Source organism: Ylistrum balloti, unplaced genomic scaffold (genome assembly GCF_031769215.1).
Source record: "Ylistrum balloti isolate Yb309-2 unplaced genomic scaffold, AGI_CSIRO_Ybal_v1 Utg370298, whole genome shotgun sequence".
NCBI classification, from domain to species: domain Eukaryota; kingdom Metazoa; phylum Mollusca; class Bivalvia; order Pectinida; family Pectinidae; genus Ylistrum; species Ylistrum balloti.
Window position 1 is genome coordinate 1,563,928 of NW_026782224.1, and position 20,794 is coordinate 1,584,721.

Here is a 20,794-nt window from a genome sequence, read left to right on the forward strand (position 1 = left end):
GCGCATGCGGAAACAAGTGCACCTTTGTTGTCCCTGAAAATCCAGGCACCAGTGCTACTTTTGCTGCCTCACTCACACGAAAGTGGCAAATTATACGTTATTTCAGTGTCACTGACTGGATATTTTGTCGTGGTCTCGTTAAAAGAACTTTGAATGGTTGTTCTATGAACCAAAATGGTAAGTATCTGCGCCTGACATGCAGTGCGCGAGCTTGCAGGCGAATGTTTTGGTTGGTGGCAGTAGGTCGTGGCACATGAAACTCTTGTTTATATATTTGACATGTTATAATGTGCTTATTGAAATGGAGCATGATAATAATCTGTATATTAGTTTTCTTCTGAAACACAATTCTGTTATTTCATAACTTTTTGAAACTATGCTCAAAATACAAATACAAATGCATGCAGTTCGGCGTTGGAAGTTGATCACGCGTCTCCGACATAAACATAACCTACTTTATATACATGTATATAACCTATCCGACTGACCTATATTTGAAATGTCTAGACAGCATCGCCCAGTTGCAGGGTGTTTCAGAATAACAAGATTCAGTTTAGGGAAAATGTATACGGAATGAGTCTATTGAAGCAGAATACTGACAGTTTTGTAACGATAAAAACAAATGTTCTGTCATAAAGTACAATATGGCCATATTTGTAGCCTCCATTTGGCCTCATACTACAGTCACTACAGAATGATATCCTCACTTTATTTTTAACAGTCAGTGTTTATTTATGTGTATGAGAGATTTGGTTGCAACAGTATTGAGTGACTGTGCAGTATTCAATGCAATACTTTTGGTTACTTTGCTTTTCATTTTACAATATTCAATTTACACTCTACTTTCATGTTACCAACACATGTATAACAGCTTTGGGTTACAGTTGACATTTTCTTTAAAAATGCTATTACAACCATATTTGTATCATACTTTTGATACTGATTTTCTTTCATTTAGTTATCTTATATTTTTCAGGATCAGACTGATACAGGTGAGAATAGAGCTGCAGGTTTGATGGAAATGCAGAGTGGATGAGATATTTTCAAGAAATCAACTTTTGAATAGATAGTGAAAAAAAATAAGTTGGATAAGTAAAGCTTATTAAATTATCTAAAGATTTTTAACGAAACATCAATGAAGTGGTCTGTGGTATTTGCAATACTTTTGGTTTCATTTAAGATGAAAGTTGTTTGTTGTCTAATAAAACAGATTATTTATTAGGCTGTAATCAACAATTTTTTTTTGTCAGACTGGGGTGGATGGAGTGTACCTGGACAAGCAGATGGCGAGACATTTCATAAACAGGAGGACTCTAACCACAGCCTGGCAGATGCTCACTCAGACTCTGTTTATGACAGCAGCAATATGGGGGTAATGAAAATTAGCTGTACCTGTATTTCCAACTGTATTAAAACATCAATATAGGGGTAATGACAAGTAGCTGTATCTGTATTTCCAACTGTATTAAAACATCAATAGAGGGGAAATGAAAAGTAGCTGTATCTGTATTTCCAACTGTATTAAAACATCAATAGAGGGGAAATGAAAAGTAGCTGTATCTGTATTTCCAACTGTATTAAAACATCAATAGAGGGGAAATGAAAAGTAGCTGTATCTGTATTTCCAACTGTATTAAAACATCAATATAGGGGTAATGAAAAGTAGCTGTATCTGTATTTCCAAATGTACTAAAACATCAATATAGGGGTAATGAAAAGTAGCTGTATCTGTATAAATGACATGGCCAAGTCTGACTTTGATATTAGCTTCAAAGGGTTGATATGTAACATGGTAGTTGACCATGCTTTATAATCAACTTCTGTGTTGTATTCATAGATTATGTTAACATTGGAAGATTTGGTTTGGATCACAGGAAATTTGGCTCCTATTATTTATTATAGAGATTGAACAATATTTGGACAGTAATGAAAGCAACGTAGTTCCCTTCTGTCTGTTAAGTAAAGAGAGGTTCTGGAAAATGAAATATTTCATCTTTTATTTATGTGATACAGAATGTTGTTATGGCTCATTGCACCTGTTTTTTATAGGGAGAGGATGACTATATGAGTAATCTGGGGCTGTATGATGGTTATGATAGCTACAATGAAATGTCAGGAAGCTCTTCAGATGATGAAAATGAGAAACCTGGTTACGGCAATTATAATTTCCAGTCCTCAGGACAGCCTACACCATTTAGGTTCATCAATGGCAAGGATGGAATGGGTAAAAAACTCATCTTTGTACATGATGTTAACTTACGAATAGTGCAATTCATGATCTTCAAACAGAAATTAAATTCTTTTAATTTCAAAATAGCATTTATAATGTTATGTGTTATGTAATAAATTGTTTGTATAATTGTTGATGACATAATTGTATACAGGGTTTTCCATAATTTTGTTAGTAGTAGGCTGTGTAGTGAAAGTAGGAGGCTGGCCTGCCGTGTACATGTAGTCATGCACGGAACATTATTACGGAACTGGATTGGTGTAGGTGGCCAAATGATCAAAGTAGCCGGTCAAATTGGCCGGCGACCAGCTCTTATGGAAAACCCTGTGTATATATCTTGAATTTCAAATATGAATTGCACTAGTAGTTGTTCCGATTGTTGGAAATAGTCTGAGCTTGGTCAACTAAGAAATAGAAGTAAGCGTCTGTTTAAGAATTCAAAACTTAATTTGTTGGTAGAAACAATGCTCTATATAAATATGAAACAGTCAGCTAATTTAAACAGCATATATCCGTGTCTTTTCAGGCTTTAGGCATAGTGACATATAGTTAGTTTGATACTGTTGTAAAGGATTAGCTACTATATACACATCTGTAAGAAGAAATATGCTAATGCTTTATTAATTATAAGAAATTAACTATTGAAAACATGGCATCCAAATTTTTCATTAAAATTGATTTACAAATATGGGAATTACTTCATTTCACATGAGTTATGTTCCGAGGGCAGCAGAATTCTGTGTTTTGGATTATTTTGTAATTTGGATATTCTGGATGGTTATCGTTGATATTTATACATTTGATAATGATCAGGAAGATGTTGCCATTGCTCAGTATTCTGCAATAATCTACGTAACAGCTACGTCTTGGTGGTTGTAAACACTAAACAATAGGAATTTAAGATATGAATGTTCATTACCCTTTTTATATGCTGTGGAGGGGGTCGTATATTGGCGTCATCTTCTCCGTCCGTCTGTACGTCCATTTCTTGTGAACGCAACTCCTTCTAAACGTATCATCAGATTTTCATATAACTTGCTCATTGTCACTAATACAATGGTTTGATGTGCATGAAGGGGCGATTTTACGGTTCATTGATTTTTGTAAGATTTATGCCATTTTATCTTGATATTTATATTTTGTGGCGGCGTATATTGTGTCCACTGCACTCTTGTTTTTATTTTCCGACATATTTATACATTAAAAACAGAATCACAATTTACATTGGGAAATCCAGGTATAATTGATGCAATTTGTAGAATTCATGAAAATTAAGATTATAAACATTGATTATTCACTGAGAGCCTGCTGATCATACAACTTTACCTACTGGTTCTCATCACTTCAATAATTTCTTGATTACAAGTGAAAGTGTTGTCTTTACTTTATCAGTGGAATTTACATTTGTTTAATATGATTCAGCTACTTGTGAGAGGTGTGGAGCTGTTGGGATCAAACATGCATTCTACTCAAAGTCCAAGCGCTTCTGTAGTCTCTCTTGTTCAAGGAGCTTTGCTACAGCTCAAAGAGAAGGCAAACCCAATTCTAAGGAACCAACTGCACCTCAGGTAAATGCCTATTTAACAAGTGTGCAATGAGATTTGGACAGATATTTCAGTCTTGGACTCCCATGCACTTACTAAGGGACTCGCCAAATTTTTTCAGAGTGTGTAATTTCTGTAAGGTATTGAACTCATTGGCAGAGTTTTACTCTAAACTCAACTGAAAAACTCTTACTTCTTATCCTGAAGAAGTATTTATTCAACATACATATGTATCTTATTTTACTGATAACCAAAACAATATTTTAATATCCTCATCAACTTATCTGAGGTTGTTGAAATCTAACTAGTAACTTAAGGTCAATCAACTATATCTCTAATAGATTGTTTTGTATCGTGATTGTAGAAAAAAATTGCAGGCAAGAAGCTGAATTCTCCAGGAAAACAAGCTACACAGCCAATCAAACAAATGTCCTGGCCAAAAACTGTTACCAGTCGTCCAGGTAATTGTTGGATTAAATATTGTCAACATTTGTTATTTGCTATCAGTGAATTTAAACCCAACACCAGAATTTTATTATAGCATATTAACAGTATGTATGTTATTACCGTAAATATTCGCGTATAGTGCGCACTCGCTTATAGTGCGCAGGTACTTTTTGGAGATCAGATTTTAAAAAAAAAATCTACAGAAAAATTAATTGACTGGTCACTGCGACGAAACATTTGATGTGGTCTGATCCATTGATAATTAGGAAACCACAATGAGCGTGACCCTAACACATGTAATTACCATAAGTAAACAAATTTACCCAGGTGACCTAACAAGCATGAAAGGCTTGGCTGATTGTATAATTAACGGTTAATGACAGTTAACACGTTGAGTATGAGGAGACTGATGACACCCGGCTTGGGCTGAACGCGTACTTTTGGTCAGAAAACGATGTTGTTTTAACTGTCTGATTATTTTCAATCCTACCTTGTCCCCATAAAAGCAGGTGGTTTGTTCAGTATAGGCATGATCTTTCATGGTATCTGTACCCACCGCGGTATTCGAAGGTATTTTATGATAGATTGTTTACACTGACTTCGACATGGGGAAACTGCGAACGCCATTTGACTACGCCGAGAGACTGGAGTTTTGTGCCGCCGGTCGCCATTTCGACATTCCAGAGTGAAATATCAAGGCACGGAAGAAAGAAAAGACCGTCTAAAGTCCAAACCACTGACCAGAAGGGCTGACATAGGTGCGACAGCGAAACACCCAGAGATGTATGTGATCGCCGATATCCCGGCATCGCTGCCAGTACAACAGAACTGCGCGTGCGGGCCATGCAGATCAAGAGAGGTCATGGGGTCACCAACTTTGGGCATCGGTGGGATGGGCTATCCGATTTATGAACAGAACGACAATCGCCTAAAAACTTCCGGATTCATTGAATTCCACAGATACAACATCATCAAAATGAGGCAGAAATTCAGACACTACTATAGCCCCGACCAATAGTAAGACCGACGGGAAACGAAAAAAAATTAGATTCACCGTAATGCTAGCGTGAATGGCAGATGATTAAAACATTCAAAATTTATTTTATTTTTTTGTTGTTTTTATCTCCAAACTATCATATAAGACCGACGACTTTTACATATAACTATATGAAGGGAGGTAATCCAATATGGCGGATGCAGAACTCGGGAATGATAACCCCAGGAATGGCATGTACCTGCGTATAGTGCGCACCCCCTTTTTGACACGACAGTTTCAGCTTAAAAAAGTGTGCACTATACGCGAATATTTACGGTATATTATAAGCTATAACATGTCATAATATCTCTAATGTTACAAATTACAACATGTTAACACATCACTTTTAATACCAATTATAGATATATATATATAACTTGAACTTTGTATCCCAGATACTATACATAATATGTTACCAGTACTTTATATATCAATTTTATGTTAGTATAACTAGTTGAAACTTATCCATATCCCTGATATGAAATGATTTGTTCCTTTTACGTAACAGGTGGAGTGCGGGGCTTTGACTGGGGTCCATACCTGTCTTCCACATCATCAGAGGCAGCCTCTGTCAGCTGTTTCAAACATGTAAGATCCCATGGATTGATACTCAGTAGGCATTGATCCCACCAGTGTGCAGCTGTTGTTTAGACCATAGATATAACTAGATAACACAACATTATAGTTGTTGAATCAATTTTATGTTGTGTTGTATATCATGGTTGTGATCTATTAGTGATGTCACAAGTTTTTTCCCTTATTCAACAGTCCAGCTCTATTTGCATCATCTTCAAAATGACTCGTATTGGTATTCTATCAGTTTCCCTACTTAAATGAGGACCCAAGCTTTTGTTCTTTAAAGCTTTTGGATTTGATACAAGATTATTAAACTGTGATTACAGTTTCTTGAACAGAGATTGGAAATATTGAGTCCCTATATATCCACAAAGTTATTTAATCATTTTCCTCTTTGCAGTGCCCAATGTCTGACAATTGGCTCAACATCACTGTTGGGATGAAAGTAGAGATTCAGAACCATGAATGTGACCTTCCTGATCACGCCTACTGGATAGCAACTGTTGTCAAGATAGCAGGTATACATAGTAATACTGTACATAACTTGAATTTCTTTCCGCACTGAAAGTAAGTAACAGATCACAGCAATGACAAACCTCTTTGTTACCCAAACAGCAAATAAACAAATTGTGGAGACAAACCTTTTAAAAGTTCAGAATATTTTAAACATCTGATGAGTTATAAATGCTATTTCAGCTTTGATTTGAAGCAGAGATTTATGTTAGAATTGCATTTAAATACATGCTTTGGATGATGGATATGAGTTGCCTTGGCAAAGAATATCAAAGTGTTATATTTTCTTTTTATGTTTGATGAACTCATAAGTTTGTATGATCTCTGATTCTTCCTGTTGATTGGAAAACTGTTGTTTGTAGGGTACAAGTCTCTAATGAGGTTTGAGGGATTTGGCAATGATACAAGTTATGACTTCTGGATGAACCTGTGCACTCAAGATGTTCACCCTGTTGGCTGGTGTGCGACCATAGGCAAGCCGCTCGTACCACCCAAATGTAGGTACCTTGAACAAGACAAATATATAGCTGATTTTTTCTTAGTACCATACCAACCAAACATACCAATTATGTAATTACAGCTAAGTATCTTGTTATATCTAAAAAACAAAAAATTATAGTACAGCAACACTAAACATTAGTGGAATGAAGTGTTTTCAGTGATTGGTAAAAGTGGCAACAAATTTGTTATTGACCAAATGTTTGTTATAAATTCATTCTTGTTTCAGCAATACAGCACAAATATCTTGACTGGAAGGAATATCTTGTGAAGAGACTAACTGGCTCACGAACCTTACCCAGTAATTTCTACAATAAGGTACAGTGTTTATTTATAAACAGAACAAAGTATTATATGAAATTCATTGTGTTATATGTTCACTTGATTTTATTTATTACTGTTGTTTACTGTTAGTTAACGTGGAGAAAATTGTTGTTTGTAGGTAGTGGAAAGCATCAGCAATCATCGCTTCAGAAAGGGAGTGCATGTTGAGGTGGTGGATAAGATGTGTGTGTCGGCCATGAGGGTTGCCACAGTAGATGAAGTAATTGGAGGCCGTCTACGGTTACAATATGTGGATTCTAAGGTATAGTGTTTATTTAAATTTTTCAGATCCCTGGACTGATTAAGGCTTATTTTGTCTACCTTTATTTTGCATGGTATGGCATCTTGAGCCAAAAATATTCTGATCATGTGATTCAGGTTTAAAGTCTGTTTAAACTGAAGCTTGCTGATTAACCAGGTCATGCTTTAAAATCAGTTAAGCATCTAATTATTCTTGGTGAATTTTGTTGAGTTTAGCATCTAAATATATTACTGCAGTATGTCAGGGATGATGCCCAAAACAGCCTATAATAGAATTCATAATTCAGGAAATATTTATAAAGTGTTTTCATTTAGTTAAATATTCTCTGTCAATTTTGAGAAGATCTTGTACATACTGGTGCAGATGTATCTGAATGTTGTTTATTTGTGCCACAGGAAGAAAATGATGACTTTTGGTGTCACATGAGATCCCCTTTGGTGCACCCAATCACATGGTCCCAAAGATCTGGTCACAAACTCCATGCCAGTCAGGGTAGGTACTTGGCATCTTAGTTATAATTAGCTGTTTTATAACACTTTCATGATGTTACAATAAAAATTGCTGCTAACTTGAGGTCCTGCACATGTAAACTTTGAAAGCATTGTTATGTAAGATTTTTTTTCCTTTTTGTATGAAAAGAAAAAAACCCAATTAAGAACAGAAAATTCATCCCAGTCTTCCTCATTTGCTATATTTTACTATGATGTAAAAATGTATTGTTGCTTTACAGAATACAAAAACCAGTGTCTGAACAAGATAATAACAGAGAACTACCAGCAAAATGACGCAGTTCCAGAAATGTTCCACAAGGTAAGGCTAATGTGTTTAAATAGCATAATAATTACACTCTCTGAATAACGCCCCGTAATTAGCACCTGTCCTCACAGTAGCCAGTGTCATATGAAGATGTTTCCACTAGTATTATCAAAAGACATGTACAACATTGTGTTGTTTATAGTTCTCAGTCTTGTATACTGACACTGTCATCTTGGACCAACACTTAAGATGTTGGCTCTTTACATTCAATCTTTACAAAGTATGGAAGGAAAACTATAGCTACAGGAATTTATAATTGAAAATCTAACCAACTTTTAACATGAGTCCATGAGAGAAATCCATCTGTTTTTCCATATTGGTTGTGGAGCTATTTTAATGATGGGATTTCTGTTTCCAGGTGAAGGAGCCTCAGGGAGATCTTCGGTTCCAGGTTGGAATGAAATTAGAAGCAATTGACCCACTTAACCTATCTGCCATCTGTGTCGCTACTGTCATGAAGGTAGGTCTGCTATATGAGATAGTAGGAGAATGACTTCAATCATTACAAGGGTAACAAGAGAGCAAAGAAGTTAATTTTTAATCCAGTGAATATAAAAAACTAAACCTTGAAAGGAGGGTGTTGTTGCCTGTACTTTACACTTTGATAAAAAGACTTGTAATAATGTGTACTGATAGGATTACAGTTCTGGTTTGATTTGAGTGTATTTTAATTTTTTTTTAGGTATTGAAGAATAATTACTTGATGATTGGTATAGATGGCTCCATGGCCCAGAATGGCTCAGACTGGTTTTGTTATCATACATCTTCACCGTGTATATTTCCTGTGGGCTTTTGTGAGGTGAATGGTTTAGACCTCACTCCTCCAAGAGGTAAGTGTAACTTAAATATTTTGGGAATTGAAATCTGGATTTGAGCCTTTTCTAACAAAACTCTTCCAGTTTTGAATGCTGAATACCACATTCTTATTAACATGCCTCAGACAACATGATGCTCTGTATCTACCATTCTCGACTCCTAAAGTAATTTATGGTCATAGTTTGGGAAATGTCAAGATTTTCAGTCAGAGTGTTTGTTGTTTTGATCATTAAAAATCTTGTCAGTAAGTGAAGTCCTTGATAAATGAAAACATAGATTTTGTGGCAGCCTCAGTAGCATCATCATAATTTTAGGTAAACTTACTGCTCCAATCCAATTAGCAATATAGTTACTTTGACCTCTGAACTCACCAAATACATTGCACAAATCCTACTTTTTTGACAAAAACCTCAGATGTTGAGAACTGACTACTGTAGATTTAGATTATAGTCATATTGAAACAATTACAGTAATATACAAGACAGGTTTACCTCTCCTTCAGGAAGAATGATATTTTGGGGGTAAAAATCTGTATATGAGTGAATATTGAGACATGAAAATGTCATATTTTACTATACATTGACATTTAAACATGATGCCAACATAGCTATGGTGATTACATGTTTTTTATTGAAATTAACTCGGAAATTTGGTATCGTAGGGGATGGGGAGGGGAAACATAAGTTTGAATGTATTTTGACAAAAAAAAACTTGTATAAAAAGCAGGAAAGGTTAGACATATAGTAATATGGAACTCTTATTGAGATTGTAATTGAAATGTTTTGGCTGAATAATTTTTTATGTAAAAGGTGTTAGAATTTCTCTATCATTCCCTTCTTTCATTTACAAAAATATTTCCATCTATTTTCCTCACCCCACCCCTCCCAATGAGAGTAGGTCATTAAGCCCTACTCCAGTGTTCCCCCCTTGGCAACAGCCTTTAGCCCGATATCCTATTGAATAAGTAATTCAAGAGTTGGATAGAAACACCTGTGTATGCCTTGTTGAATTAACATGACATGTGGATTGGATTTGTCTTACATCTACACTTTGATTACTGGAGGTAACATCTGGTGTGAATATTTTTGTGTGTATGGTATGACCAGCTGTTGATACTGCTGATGTTTGTTGTAGGATATAAAGGCCAGTTTAAGTGGTTTGAGTATTTAAAACAATCCAAGTCAACTGCTGCTCCTGTCAAACTATTTGATAAGGTAAGAAGTTTTTTTAATTCCTTGAATGTTAAAAGACTTGTCTTATTATACTGAAGATGATTCTTAAGTTAGACCAGATACATCAGATTTCCAGGTAAACTAGTATTAATGTAGGGTCATTTGTATTTGAGTGTTCAATTTTGTGAAAGCAAAGAAACATAAAACATTCAGTCTTGAGAGATCTTAATTTTGAATTTGTTCTCAATAGCACAGCATCTCTGTTTCAGGAAATACCAAAACATGGCTTCAAACCTGGTCATAAAGTAGAAGCAGTTGATCTGATGGAGCCCAGGTATACACATATTAACAAATATCTTCATTGTGGTGATAACTCTGCTAATTTCTATTCTTCAGTTCCTGACTCAAATAACAGTTCAATAGCCAGTACAGTGGTGGTTAGAAAATGACTACATAAGATTTTAAAATATTGTTATGCACATTGTCAAGTGTGCATAAACTTTCCACTTTTTATCGTACTTGTATTTTCTATGAATATACTTTATGATCTGTTATACTTTTCGGACATGAAATGAGAGTTGTCTTGTGAGATGCAGTTATCCAGAGGAAGAGGGATCTATTTCAGGAATTGGAACTGTCATATGACCCTACAGTCCCAGACAAGGGAAGATATAAAATCATCATATGGGTGACATTACAATTCCTGGCTAGGTAGATATAAGAATTGTCATATGACCCAACCGTCCCAGACAAGGTAGATATAAGATTATTATGTGACTTACAGTCCCAGACAAGGTAGAAATAAGATTATTATGTGACTTACAGTCCCAGACAAGGTAGAAATAAGATTATTATGTGACTTACAGTCCCAGACAAGGTAGAAATAAGATTATTATGTGACTTACAGTCCCAGACAAGGTAGAAATAAGATTATTATGTGACTTACAGTCCCAGACAATGTGACCTTACAGTCCCAGACAAGGTAGAAATAAGATTATTATGTGACTTACAGTCCCAGACAAGGTAGAAATAAGATTATTATGTGACTTACAGTCCCAGACAAGGTAGAAATAAGATTATTATGTGACTTACAGTCCCAGACAAGGTAGAAATAAGATTATTATGTGACTTACAGTCCCAGACAAGGTAGAAATTAGATTATTATGTGACTTACAGTCCCAGACAAGGTAGAAATTAGATTATTATGTGACTTACAGTCCCAGACAAGGTAGAAATAAGATTATTATGTGACTTACAGTCCCAGACAAGGTAGAAATAAGATTATTATGTGACTTACAGTCCCAGACAAGGTAGAAATAAGATTATTATGTGACTTACAGTCCCAGACAAGGTAGAAATAAGATTATTATGTGACTTACAGTCCCAGACAAGGTAGAAATAAGATTATTATGTGACTTACAGTCCCAGACAAGGTAGAAATAAGATTATTATGTGACTTACAGTCCCAGACAAGGTAGAAATAAGATTATTATGTGACTTACAGTCCCAGACAAGGTAGAAATAAGATTATTATGTGACTTACAGACAAGGTAGAAATAAGATTATTATGTGACTTACAGTCCCAGACAAGGTAGAAATAAGATTTATGTGACTTACAGTCCCAGACAAGGTAGAAATAAGATTATTATGTGACTTACAGTCCCAGACAAGGTAGAAATAAGATTATTATGTGACTTACATTACAGTCCCAGACAAGGTAGAAATAAGATTATTATGTGACTTACAGTCCCAGACAAGGTAGAAATAAGATTATTATGTGACTTACAGTCCCAGACAAGGTAGATATAAGAATTGTCATGTGACCATACAGTCCCAGACAAGGTAGAAATAAGATTATTATGTGACTTACAGTCCCAGACAAGGTAGAAATAAGATTATTATGTGACTTACAGTCCCAGACAAGGTAGAAATAAGATTATTATGTGACTTACAGTCCCAGACAAGGTAGAAATAAGATTATTATGTGACTTACAGTCCCAGACAAGGTAGAAATTAGATTATTATGTGACTTACAGTCCCAGACAAGGTAGAAATAAGATTGTCATGTGACCATACAGTCCCAGACAAGGTAGAAATAAGATTATTATGTGACTTACAGTCCCAGACAAGGTAGAAATAAGATTATTATGTGACTTACAGTCCCAGACAAGGTAGAAATAAGATTATTATGTGACTTACAGTCCCAGACAAGGTAGAAATAAGATTATTATGTGACTTACAGTCCCAGACAAGGTAGAAATAAGATTATTATGTGACTTACAGTCCCAGACAAGGTAGAAATAAGATTATTATGTGACTTACAGTCCCAGACAAGGTAGAAATAAGATTATTATGTGACTTACAGTCCCAGACAAGGTAGAAATAAGATTATTATGTGACTTACAGTCCCAGACAAGGTAGAAATAAGATTATTATGTGACTTACAGTCCCAGACAAGGTAGATGTGAATAAGATTATTATGTGACTTACAGTCCCAGACAAGGTAGAAATAAGATTATTATGTGACTTACAGTCCCAGACAAGGTAGAAATAAGATTATTATGTGACTTACAGTCCCAGACAAGGTAGAAATAAGATTATTATGTGACTTACAGTCCCAGACAAGGTAGAAATAAGATTATTATGTGACTTACAGTCCCAGACAAGGTAGAAATAAGATTATTATGTGACTTACAGTCCCAGACAAGGTAGAAATAAGATTATTATGTGACTTACAGTCCCAGACAAGGTAGAAATAAGATTATTATGTGACTTACAGTCCCAGACAAGGTAGAAATAAGATTATTATGTGACTTACAGTCCCAGACAAGGTAGAAATAAGATTATTATGTGACTTACAGTCCCAGACAAGGTAGATATAAGATTATTATGTGACTTACAGTCCCAGACAAGGTAGAAATAAGATTATTATGTGACTTACAGTCCCAGACAAGGTAGAAATAAGATTATTATGTGACTTACAGTCCCAGACAAGGTAGAAATAAGATTATTATGTGACTTACAGTCCCAGACAAGGTAGAAATAAGATTATTATGTGACTTACAGTCCCAGACAAGGTAGAAATAAGATTATTATGTGACTTACAGTCCCAGACAAGGTAGAAATAAGATTATTATGTGACTTACAGTCCCTGCCAAGTAAAGATGAGAAAAGTCGCATGACCACACAATTCCAGATAGTGTAGATATAAGAATCATCATGTGACATAGTCCCTGACAAAGCAGATTACAATTATCTTGTGACTTTACAGTCCCTGACAATGTAGGTTAGAATCGTTGTGTGACATTGTAGTCATTGAGAAGATAAGATATGAATTTTGAAGTAGTCTTGTGTATAACCCTTCTCGTTTTTTTTTTCTAGGCTTATCTGTGTGGCTACTGTCAGTAAGGTGGTGGGTCGACTCTTACGGATCCATTTTGATGGTTGGGAGAATGAATATGATCAGTGGGTGGACAGCGAGTCTCCAGACCTTTACCCTGCTGGATGGTGTGAGGTCATGAGCTATGGCCTAGAGGGGCCAAGGGTTAAAGGTGAGTAAAATACTGAAACAGTGTTAAAGCCAGTAAACAAGTCAAATATGTGATGATGATCTGATAGATATAGAATGGTTTTTTTCTGTAATTTGATATATATCAAGGTATTAATCATTATATATATTCAAGAACTTGGGACTGTTTTTATTTGATACTGATGAGCTTCACCTGTTTTTGCAGTAAAAGATCTAGTAAAGCACACATGTGCCAGTAGGAAGAGAAGACGCTGTAATTACATTGCCATCATACAATTGATATTTGCTTTATGTTCTGTAGTTGAACCTCCAGCACCAATCCCTCAAGTAACCAAGTCAAGCAAATCTACAGACAGTCACTCTAAAAAACGCAAAGGCAAGACTCAGATCTACAAGGGACCACGCAAAAGTAAGTCTACAAGTTAGTGTCATTTTACTCACTTTTTTAAGATTGAAATCTAATTGTATGTACTATCATACTACAATACAAGGTTTAACTATACTGAAATAGGAGAAACCTATATAGTGTTCCCAAGGAGCTGATGGTTAGGGCTCAAAGATGTCAAATTAACTTCTTTGGTTTTCCTCTTTTATGTATATTTATACAGACCTTTGTTTGAGATAAATGTACAAGATACTTTATGATCCTATCATCACCCTTAATCAGTTGTAAAATACAGATAACAGATGAACTATCTGACAGATTTAATTCATATTTACAATATGGCATCACTACCAAGGTCAACACTTGTTCAGATTTTGGTGGCCATTGGGCAAGATCAAAAGCCAAAGGTCACACTAGACCATTTCTCAAATAAAAACATTGTGTACAAGATATGACATGAACCCCTTAATAGTTTTCCCCACCAGTATACTGTATACAGGTCATAGGTCAGATTTTGAATGAAAAAGCTTATGCAGATAGCTAATGAACAACTTCATTATTCAGATAGATTTGTATCAAAAGAAAAAGGATGAAAGGGGGATATGTGAATGATAGCCCATGCTCACTTTGTGTTAATTTGACAAGAAGACAACTAACATTAGAATGATGTTAACTGAAATGCTTGCCCTATACAACAGAGCGGAAGCCAAAGTTGATCCCAGGCAGCACCATGCTGGATATCCACCGAGATCTACAGAACAACGACCGTGCCCAGGGATTCTTGTCCTTCGGCAGCCGCACTAGATCTGCACACTCCGACCCTAGTACACTGCCACCATTGGATGAGGGGCGTACAGGCCCAGTGAAAGGTAAGTAAAAAAAAAAAAGGTATAGCCAATGGTCAGTCTAAACAGGCCCTCTCAGAGCCAAAGGTCAGTCTTAACAGGCCCTCTCAGAGCCAAAGGTCAGTCTTAACAGGCCCTCTCAGAGCCAAAGGTCTGTCTTGACAGACTCAGTCAAAGGTCAGTCTTAACAGGCCCATCCAAAGGACAGTGTAACAAAAAACATGTTCAATGGTCAGTATTACAAAGTATGTGTAAAGGTCAGTTTTTACAGGTCAGTATAAAAAAGTATATGCAAATGTCAGTATAAACAGATCAATCATCAGAAAGGCTCAGTAGGAGGTCATTATAAGCAGGTGGGTAGAACTTGCAATGTTATCAGTGAGTGAAGTGACTGATGTGATTGGTCAGGAGCAAATGTGAATCAGTCTTTATTTCTGTTGAATTTCTCTTTTCATTGTGATATTTACATTACTTAAAAACTCCATTAATTTTAGAATTTTATGCTTGTTTTTATGCACCTTCTAGATATTACAACATGAATTTCATTGTAATGGGGGATATTAACCAAGCATGGGCATTTCCTAGACCAGAACTTTAAAAGTTCAACTTCTCAGATCTTTGTATGGTTACAAAGTTAATACTCTAATAATGCCTTTTGCTGTGGATAACCTTTTCATTTACATAATTCTTCCCTTGCTATGGAAACAGGCCTAATTATAAATTTCAGAACATGACACCAAAACCATTCAAGATCACTACCTGAAATGGAGCTTTCTAGTTACCATGGAAATGGCCAAATCTTCAGATTTTGCTGTTTACAGAGTAAAATATCAAAAATGTTCAACATTTAAAAAATGGAGTTCTCATTTTTTTCTTGTTGCCATGGAAAGAGATTGAAAATTTAACGGTTAAAGATGATCTTTATTAAAATATTAGTAACACTCTTGGATTGTAGTTAACATGTAGGTATATGATTGTTTTTTTCGTTTAGGTAGCATTGTGCAGGGAATAGTTATTGTTGTACTTTGTTCTGTTTTGTTTTAACATTCAACTATGCGTTAATTCCAAAGTTCATGATCTAATCATACTATTTCTGATATAATTCTCTACAGCAAAACAGGAGATTGATGATAGTGGAACGGTGGACGGTCCCCCAACATTAAGCCCCCATGCGCCTGGAGGAGGAGTTTCCATAGAGACAGTGAAGACAGAGCCTATGGACACTTCTCCTGCTCCAACCACCGGTATAGCTTTCACCAAGACTGCGCTGTCCAATCTCCTCTTGTCTAAGTCACCTCTCCGTGGATCATCCTCTGACCTAGCCAAGGTCATCAATTCTGACCCTCTCACTCATGTCACTATTTCTGACCCTGGCAAGACAGGGTCATCAGAGACAACATCCGATAGACAAAAACAAGTGTCGCCGTCTGCCTGGACTGTTTCCGATGTGAACCACTTCCTTAGAGATCAGGACTGTGCTGCTCAGTGTGATAGCTTCACAAAACTGGTAAGAAACAAAAACATATGATAGTTTGTATATACCAGACTATGGAGCAGGGCCATAGAGCTGATATTTCATATATAAACAAGTTTAGGGAAGAAAGAGATGTATATACACAAGTTTTAGAGTAGAATAAAGGCTTCCATGATCAGAGAAAGTATCTGCTCTAAAGAGACTGGAAAAATAAAGGAGTTAACTTGTTTCCTTTTCTACTTACAACCAAGAGAATAGCGACAGGGTAGTAAGTCTTCTGTAAAGACTTGGGACTGATAGACAAGGTAGTAAGTCTTCTGTAAAGACTTGTACTGATAGACAGGGTAGTAAGTCTTCTGTAAAGATTTGGACTGATAGACAGGGTAGTAAGTCTTCTGTAAAGACTTGTACTGATAGACAGCATAGTAAGTCTTCTGTAAAGACATGGACTGATAGACAGGGTAGTAAGTCTTCTGTAAAGACTTGTACCGATACGGTAGTAAGTCTTCTGTAAAGACTTGGACTGATAGAAAGGGTAGTAAGTCTTCTATAAAGACTTGGGACTGATAGACATGGTAGTAAGTCTTCTGTAAAGACTTGGACTGATGATAGTCTTCTGTAAAGACTTGTACCGATAGTAGTAAGTCTTCTGTAAAGACTTGGACTGATAGAAAGGGTAGTAAGTCTTCTATAAAGACTTGGGACTGATAGACATGGTAGTAAGTCTTCTGTAAAGACTTGGGACTGATAGACAGGGTAGTAAGTCTTCTGTAAAGACTTGTACTGATACGGTAGTAAGTCTTCTGTAAAGACTGATAGACAGAGTAGTAAGTCTTCTATAAAGACTTGGGACAGATAGGCAGGAAAGTAAGTCTTCTGTAAAGACTTGGACTGATAGACAGGGTAGTAAGTCTTCTGTAAAAACTTGTACTGATAGACAGCATAGGAAGTCTTCTGTAAAGACATGGACTGATAGACAGGGTAGTAAGTCTTCTGTAAAGATTTGGACTGATAGACAGGGTAGTAAGTCTTCTGTAAAGACTTGGGACTGATAGACAGGATAGTAAGTCTTCAGCAAAGTTGTGGACCTACAGTAAAGATTTGGCAAAGTTTTTCTTTCTGATTAAACTGGAAAATGTAGCATGTTTGAGTGGTAAACAAACTGAAGATGTATTAGAACTATGTTGTTTATTAAAGTCTGTTTCTGAAATGTTTCAAAACAATTTTCTTTGTCATTTTTTTAAAAGAGGTAATTATTGGTAAATGTACTTATTTCTCTATTTCAGAACATTGACGGAAAGAGATTTTTGGAGTTGACTCGAGAGCAGATAGTTAGCTTAACTGGAATGAAAGTTGGTGCTTCTCTCAAAATATATGACTTAATTCAAAACTTAAAAAATTCATCAAGAATCACCTCATCATAGCAGGCTTAATTTGTGTTCAGCCTGTTGAGATTTTTTCCCCTTTTTTTGATAAAATTTTTTTGAACTTTATAAAGATAGACACATATAACAAACACATATGGAGTTACTTTCAAGGATTTACAGTTATGGATACTTCCTCACAGGTCTACATATCTGCCATGATTGCCTTTTATTCTCATTTTCTTTATTTGTCACATAGATCAGTGTGTAATTTCTTTTCTAGTTGGAATATAAGTCTACTGTTAACCAGGAAGACTCCTGTAATTTTACCAAAATTATGACAGAAATTAAGGGTTTTCAGTGTAATGTATTGATGCTAATTCCAAGTTTTGAATTCTTATGAAAGTTTTGTAGGCATTGTATCTATTCTTAGAAATTTCCTAGTGCTTGACATTCTTCAAAAGATGGGGCATTAAAAAGAGCTCAAAATATTGAAATTCTGTAGGTCAGCTCTAGATCTCGTATGTAACTATTGAAACTTTGGGGATTAGTTAATTTGGTTCTTCTAGGATTTTAATTTAGAGGGGAATGGGACCTTTCTTTAGTAGGAGAGTTTATCAGAATAATACGGTACAATTGTGCAATGTTGATGTCCATTACATTTTATTGTGGGCATTACTATAATGAATGTTAACAACCCTCCTGTTTGATATGTAAATACTTTGTGATACATTGTTCTTTAAATTACTGGCTTATATTGAGTTCAATTTAGAAACATAATTAAAAGCCATTTTTTCATAATTTTAGTTTGAGAAAATTAAATTGATCATTACTGTGCTAATTATTTCATGTATTTTGATGTTAGGGTTAGTGGCCAGTTTGGTGGTATAACAAATACAGACAAGATGATCTACTGCAAATTGGGAATACTTTTTTATATGAAAATTGCAATATATATATTCATGCCTAAATTGTTGTACAGTGTATTTGCCTGAAGGCCAGTGCTAACAGTTGATCTATTAACCGTAGTGTACATGCATTAAGACTGTAACAATGTTAAAGGGTAATACTGGCGATATTAAGCAGGCAGCACCCCTGTCAGGGGCTGTCACCAGTATACATATGTAAGTCAAGAACTGTGGTTCTGTTTAATGAATTTAAATACTACAGTCAGTTATCACAGATCTTGTCCTAGTTCCTCGTTAGATGCAATTTATATTGAATGAAACTATTAATGAAATATGATGTTGTTGTTATTTATTCTATAGAAAATCACTGACCAATTTTGTGAAGGTATTATCACAAGAATGGTGTTTATAATAAAGATCTGGCCCATCCAAATGACCTAAAAGTGAAGAGATAAAACTTGGTGGTGCTGGCCTGCAGAAGCACACACTTGCTTTCAACTAGGTGGCCCAATGACTATTCATATTCAAAGGCCATCCCCTACTCTCTCAAGGCCAAAAGAGTGACTACATTAAGTGGATGGAACTGATTTTTAGGTCATCTGACCCGAAGGGTCGAGAGGACCTATAGCCATCGTGCTTCGTCCGTCGTCATGTGTCCGTAAACTTTTCAAAAAACTTCTTCTCAAATACTAGAAGGCCTAGGGGGCTAATACTTGGCCCATAGCATGCTGGCATGGAGCCCTACAAAGTTTGTTCAAATTAATGACTTTGACCCACTTTCAAGGTCACAGGGGTCAATTATATTAAAATATACAAACAACCTCTTCTCAATAAGCAAAAGTCCAAGAGTGCTGATAATGGACCTGTAGGATGCATGGATGACATGCTACCAAGTTTGTTCAAATGATTGACCTCGCCCCACTTTCTAGGTCACAGGGGTTAAGTATGTTAAAATATGCAAATGACTTCTCAATAACCAAAATGATTAGAGTGCTGATATTGGTCCTGTAGGATGCTTTGAGGAAGTGTTACCAAATGTGTTCAAGTGAATGACCTTGACCCACTTTCAAGATCACAGGGTTCAGATATGTTAAAATCTGTAAACGACTTCTTCTCAGTAACCAAAAGGCTCAGAGTGCTGATATTGGGCCTGTAGGATGCTGGGAGGAAGGGCTACCAAGTTTATTCAAATGAATAAAGCCCAGACTCACTGTTGTTAGAGTTTGGCTTGCTTTTTGTCAGATGACCGTTAAGGCCCATGGGCCTCTTGTTTTCCATTGTGTTTTTTATTGTGTTTACATATTTAGAGGTAAAGTTTGAGAGTATTCGCGCTACACACTTTTATCAGTAAAGTATAGATTTAACTCAGTTCCTTCCTCTGGAGAAAGTAGAATGCCTGGGATACTCCTTGCATATAATATGACAGCTTCAGTAGATTACCTTTTACAGCTACCTTGAAACATTTTGAGTGGTTAGTCCACTATCTGATGATGGCAGGCAGCTACTTTCATGCTTTGTTCTTTAAAAAATCTTGTCAATAGACCTGGATTGATCTTTCTCACAATTCATCTGAAGAATCCAGAGGGGTCATAGCGCTCATATGATCTTAATTTGTGCTTTGCAAGTTTGGTAGGTGTTTTCCCTTATTTGCTTGTATTAAATTTGAGAATTATGTACCCCATAAGAATTTTTGATTACCAGTTGTTCCAAAATCAATGATGCACAAGGGACAAAAGGAAACCTACATATGAAAGTTGAGAATATTTATCCATTATTTATTGAGAAAAAAATTTCATTTTGTGGGCAGTACTAGATGGATAAATTTCAAATTTCCTGTGTAGGTTTAAATGTCCAACCAGACAATCTTGGATTTTGATAGTGAAAAGGTCTTTGTCGCTATTTCTTGGTTCCCCTGGTCCATAAATGTGCTAAGACCATTATATGTTCCAATTGGAAAAACAAGTTGGCCAACAGGTGGCCATCATTATATTTAAAAGCCATAGTCTGGTATAAATATTTTCTGAAGCACTGGATGGATTTCAGGTGTAGGTTGTC

General features: G+C 35.8%; 1 protein-coding gene across 2 annotated transcripts; it reads left to right on the forward strand.

Moving 5' to 3' along the window:
* The first annotated feature begins 45 nt into the window (after window positions 1-45).
* Window positions 46-19,071, forward strand: LOC132553096 (MBT domain-containing protein 1-like). 2 transcript variants are annotated; one of them, XM_060217307.1, is made up of 22 exons: window positions 46-177; window positions 977-992; window positions 1,251-1,372; window positions 2,050-2,224; window positions 3,653-3,798; window positions 4,139-4,235; window positions 5,766-5,845; window positions 6,234-6,351; window positions 6,709-6,843; window positions 7,074-7,162; window positions 7,287-7,430; window positions 7,826-7,922; window positions 8,161-8,240; window positions 8,605-8,706; window positions 8,929-9,076; window positions 10,197-10,276; window positions 10,504-10,568; window positions 13,616-13,785; window positions 14,065-14,184; window positions 14,847-15,017; window positions 16,106-16,500; window positions 17,754-19,071. In XM_060217307.1, the coding sequence occupies exons 1-22, from the start codon at window positions 175-177 to the stop codon at window positions 17,889-17,891; spliced, it is 2,691 nt and encodes an 896-aa protein (XP_060073290.1). In that variant the 5' UTR covers window positions 46-174; the 3' UTR covers window positions 17,892-19,071. The 2 variants fall into 2 exon arrangements, with proteins under 2 accessions (XP_060073290.1, XP_060073291.1); XM_060217308.1 differs by having other exon boundaries at window positions 14,065-14,172.
* The last annotated feature ends 1,723 nt before the right edge of the window (window positions 19,072-20,794 follow it).

Bases quoted from the DNA above. Each gene is read 5' to 3' on its own strand.
- LOC132553096 (XM_060217307.1), top strand. The intron at 1,373-2,049 runs GTAATGAAAATT...TGTTTTTTATAG, and splicing joins ATGACAGCAGCAATATGGGG to GGAGAGGATGACTATATGAG. The intron at 8,241-8,604 runs GTAAGGCTAATG...TTCTGTTTCCAG, and splicing joins TTCCAGAAATGTTCCACAAG to GTGAAGGAGCCTCAGGGAGA.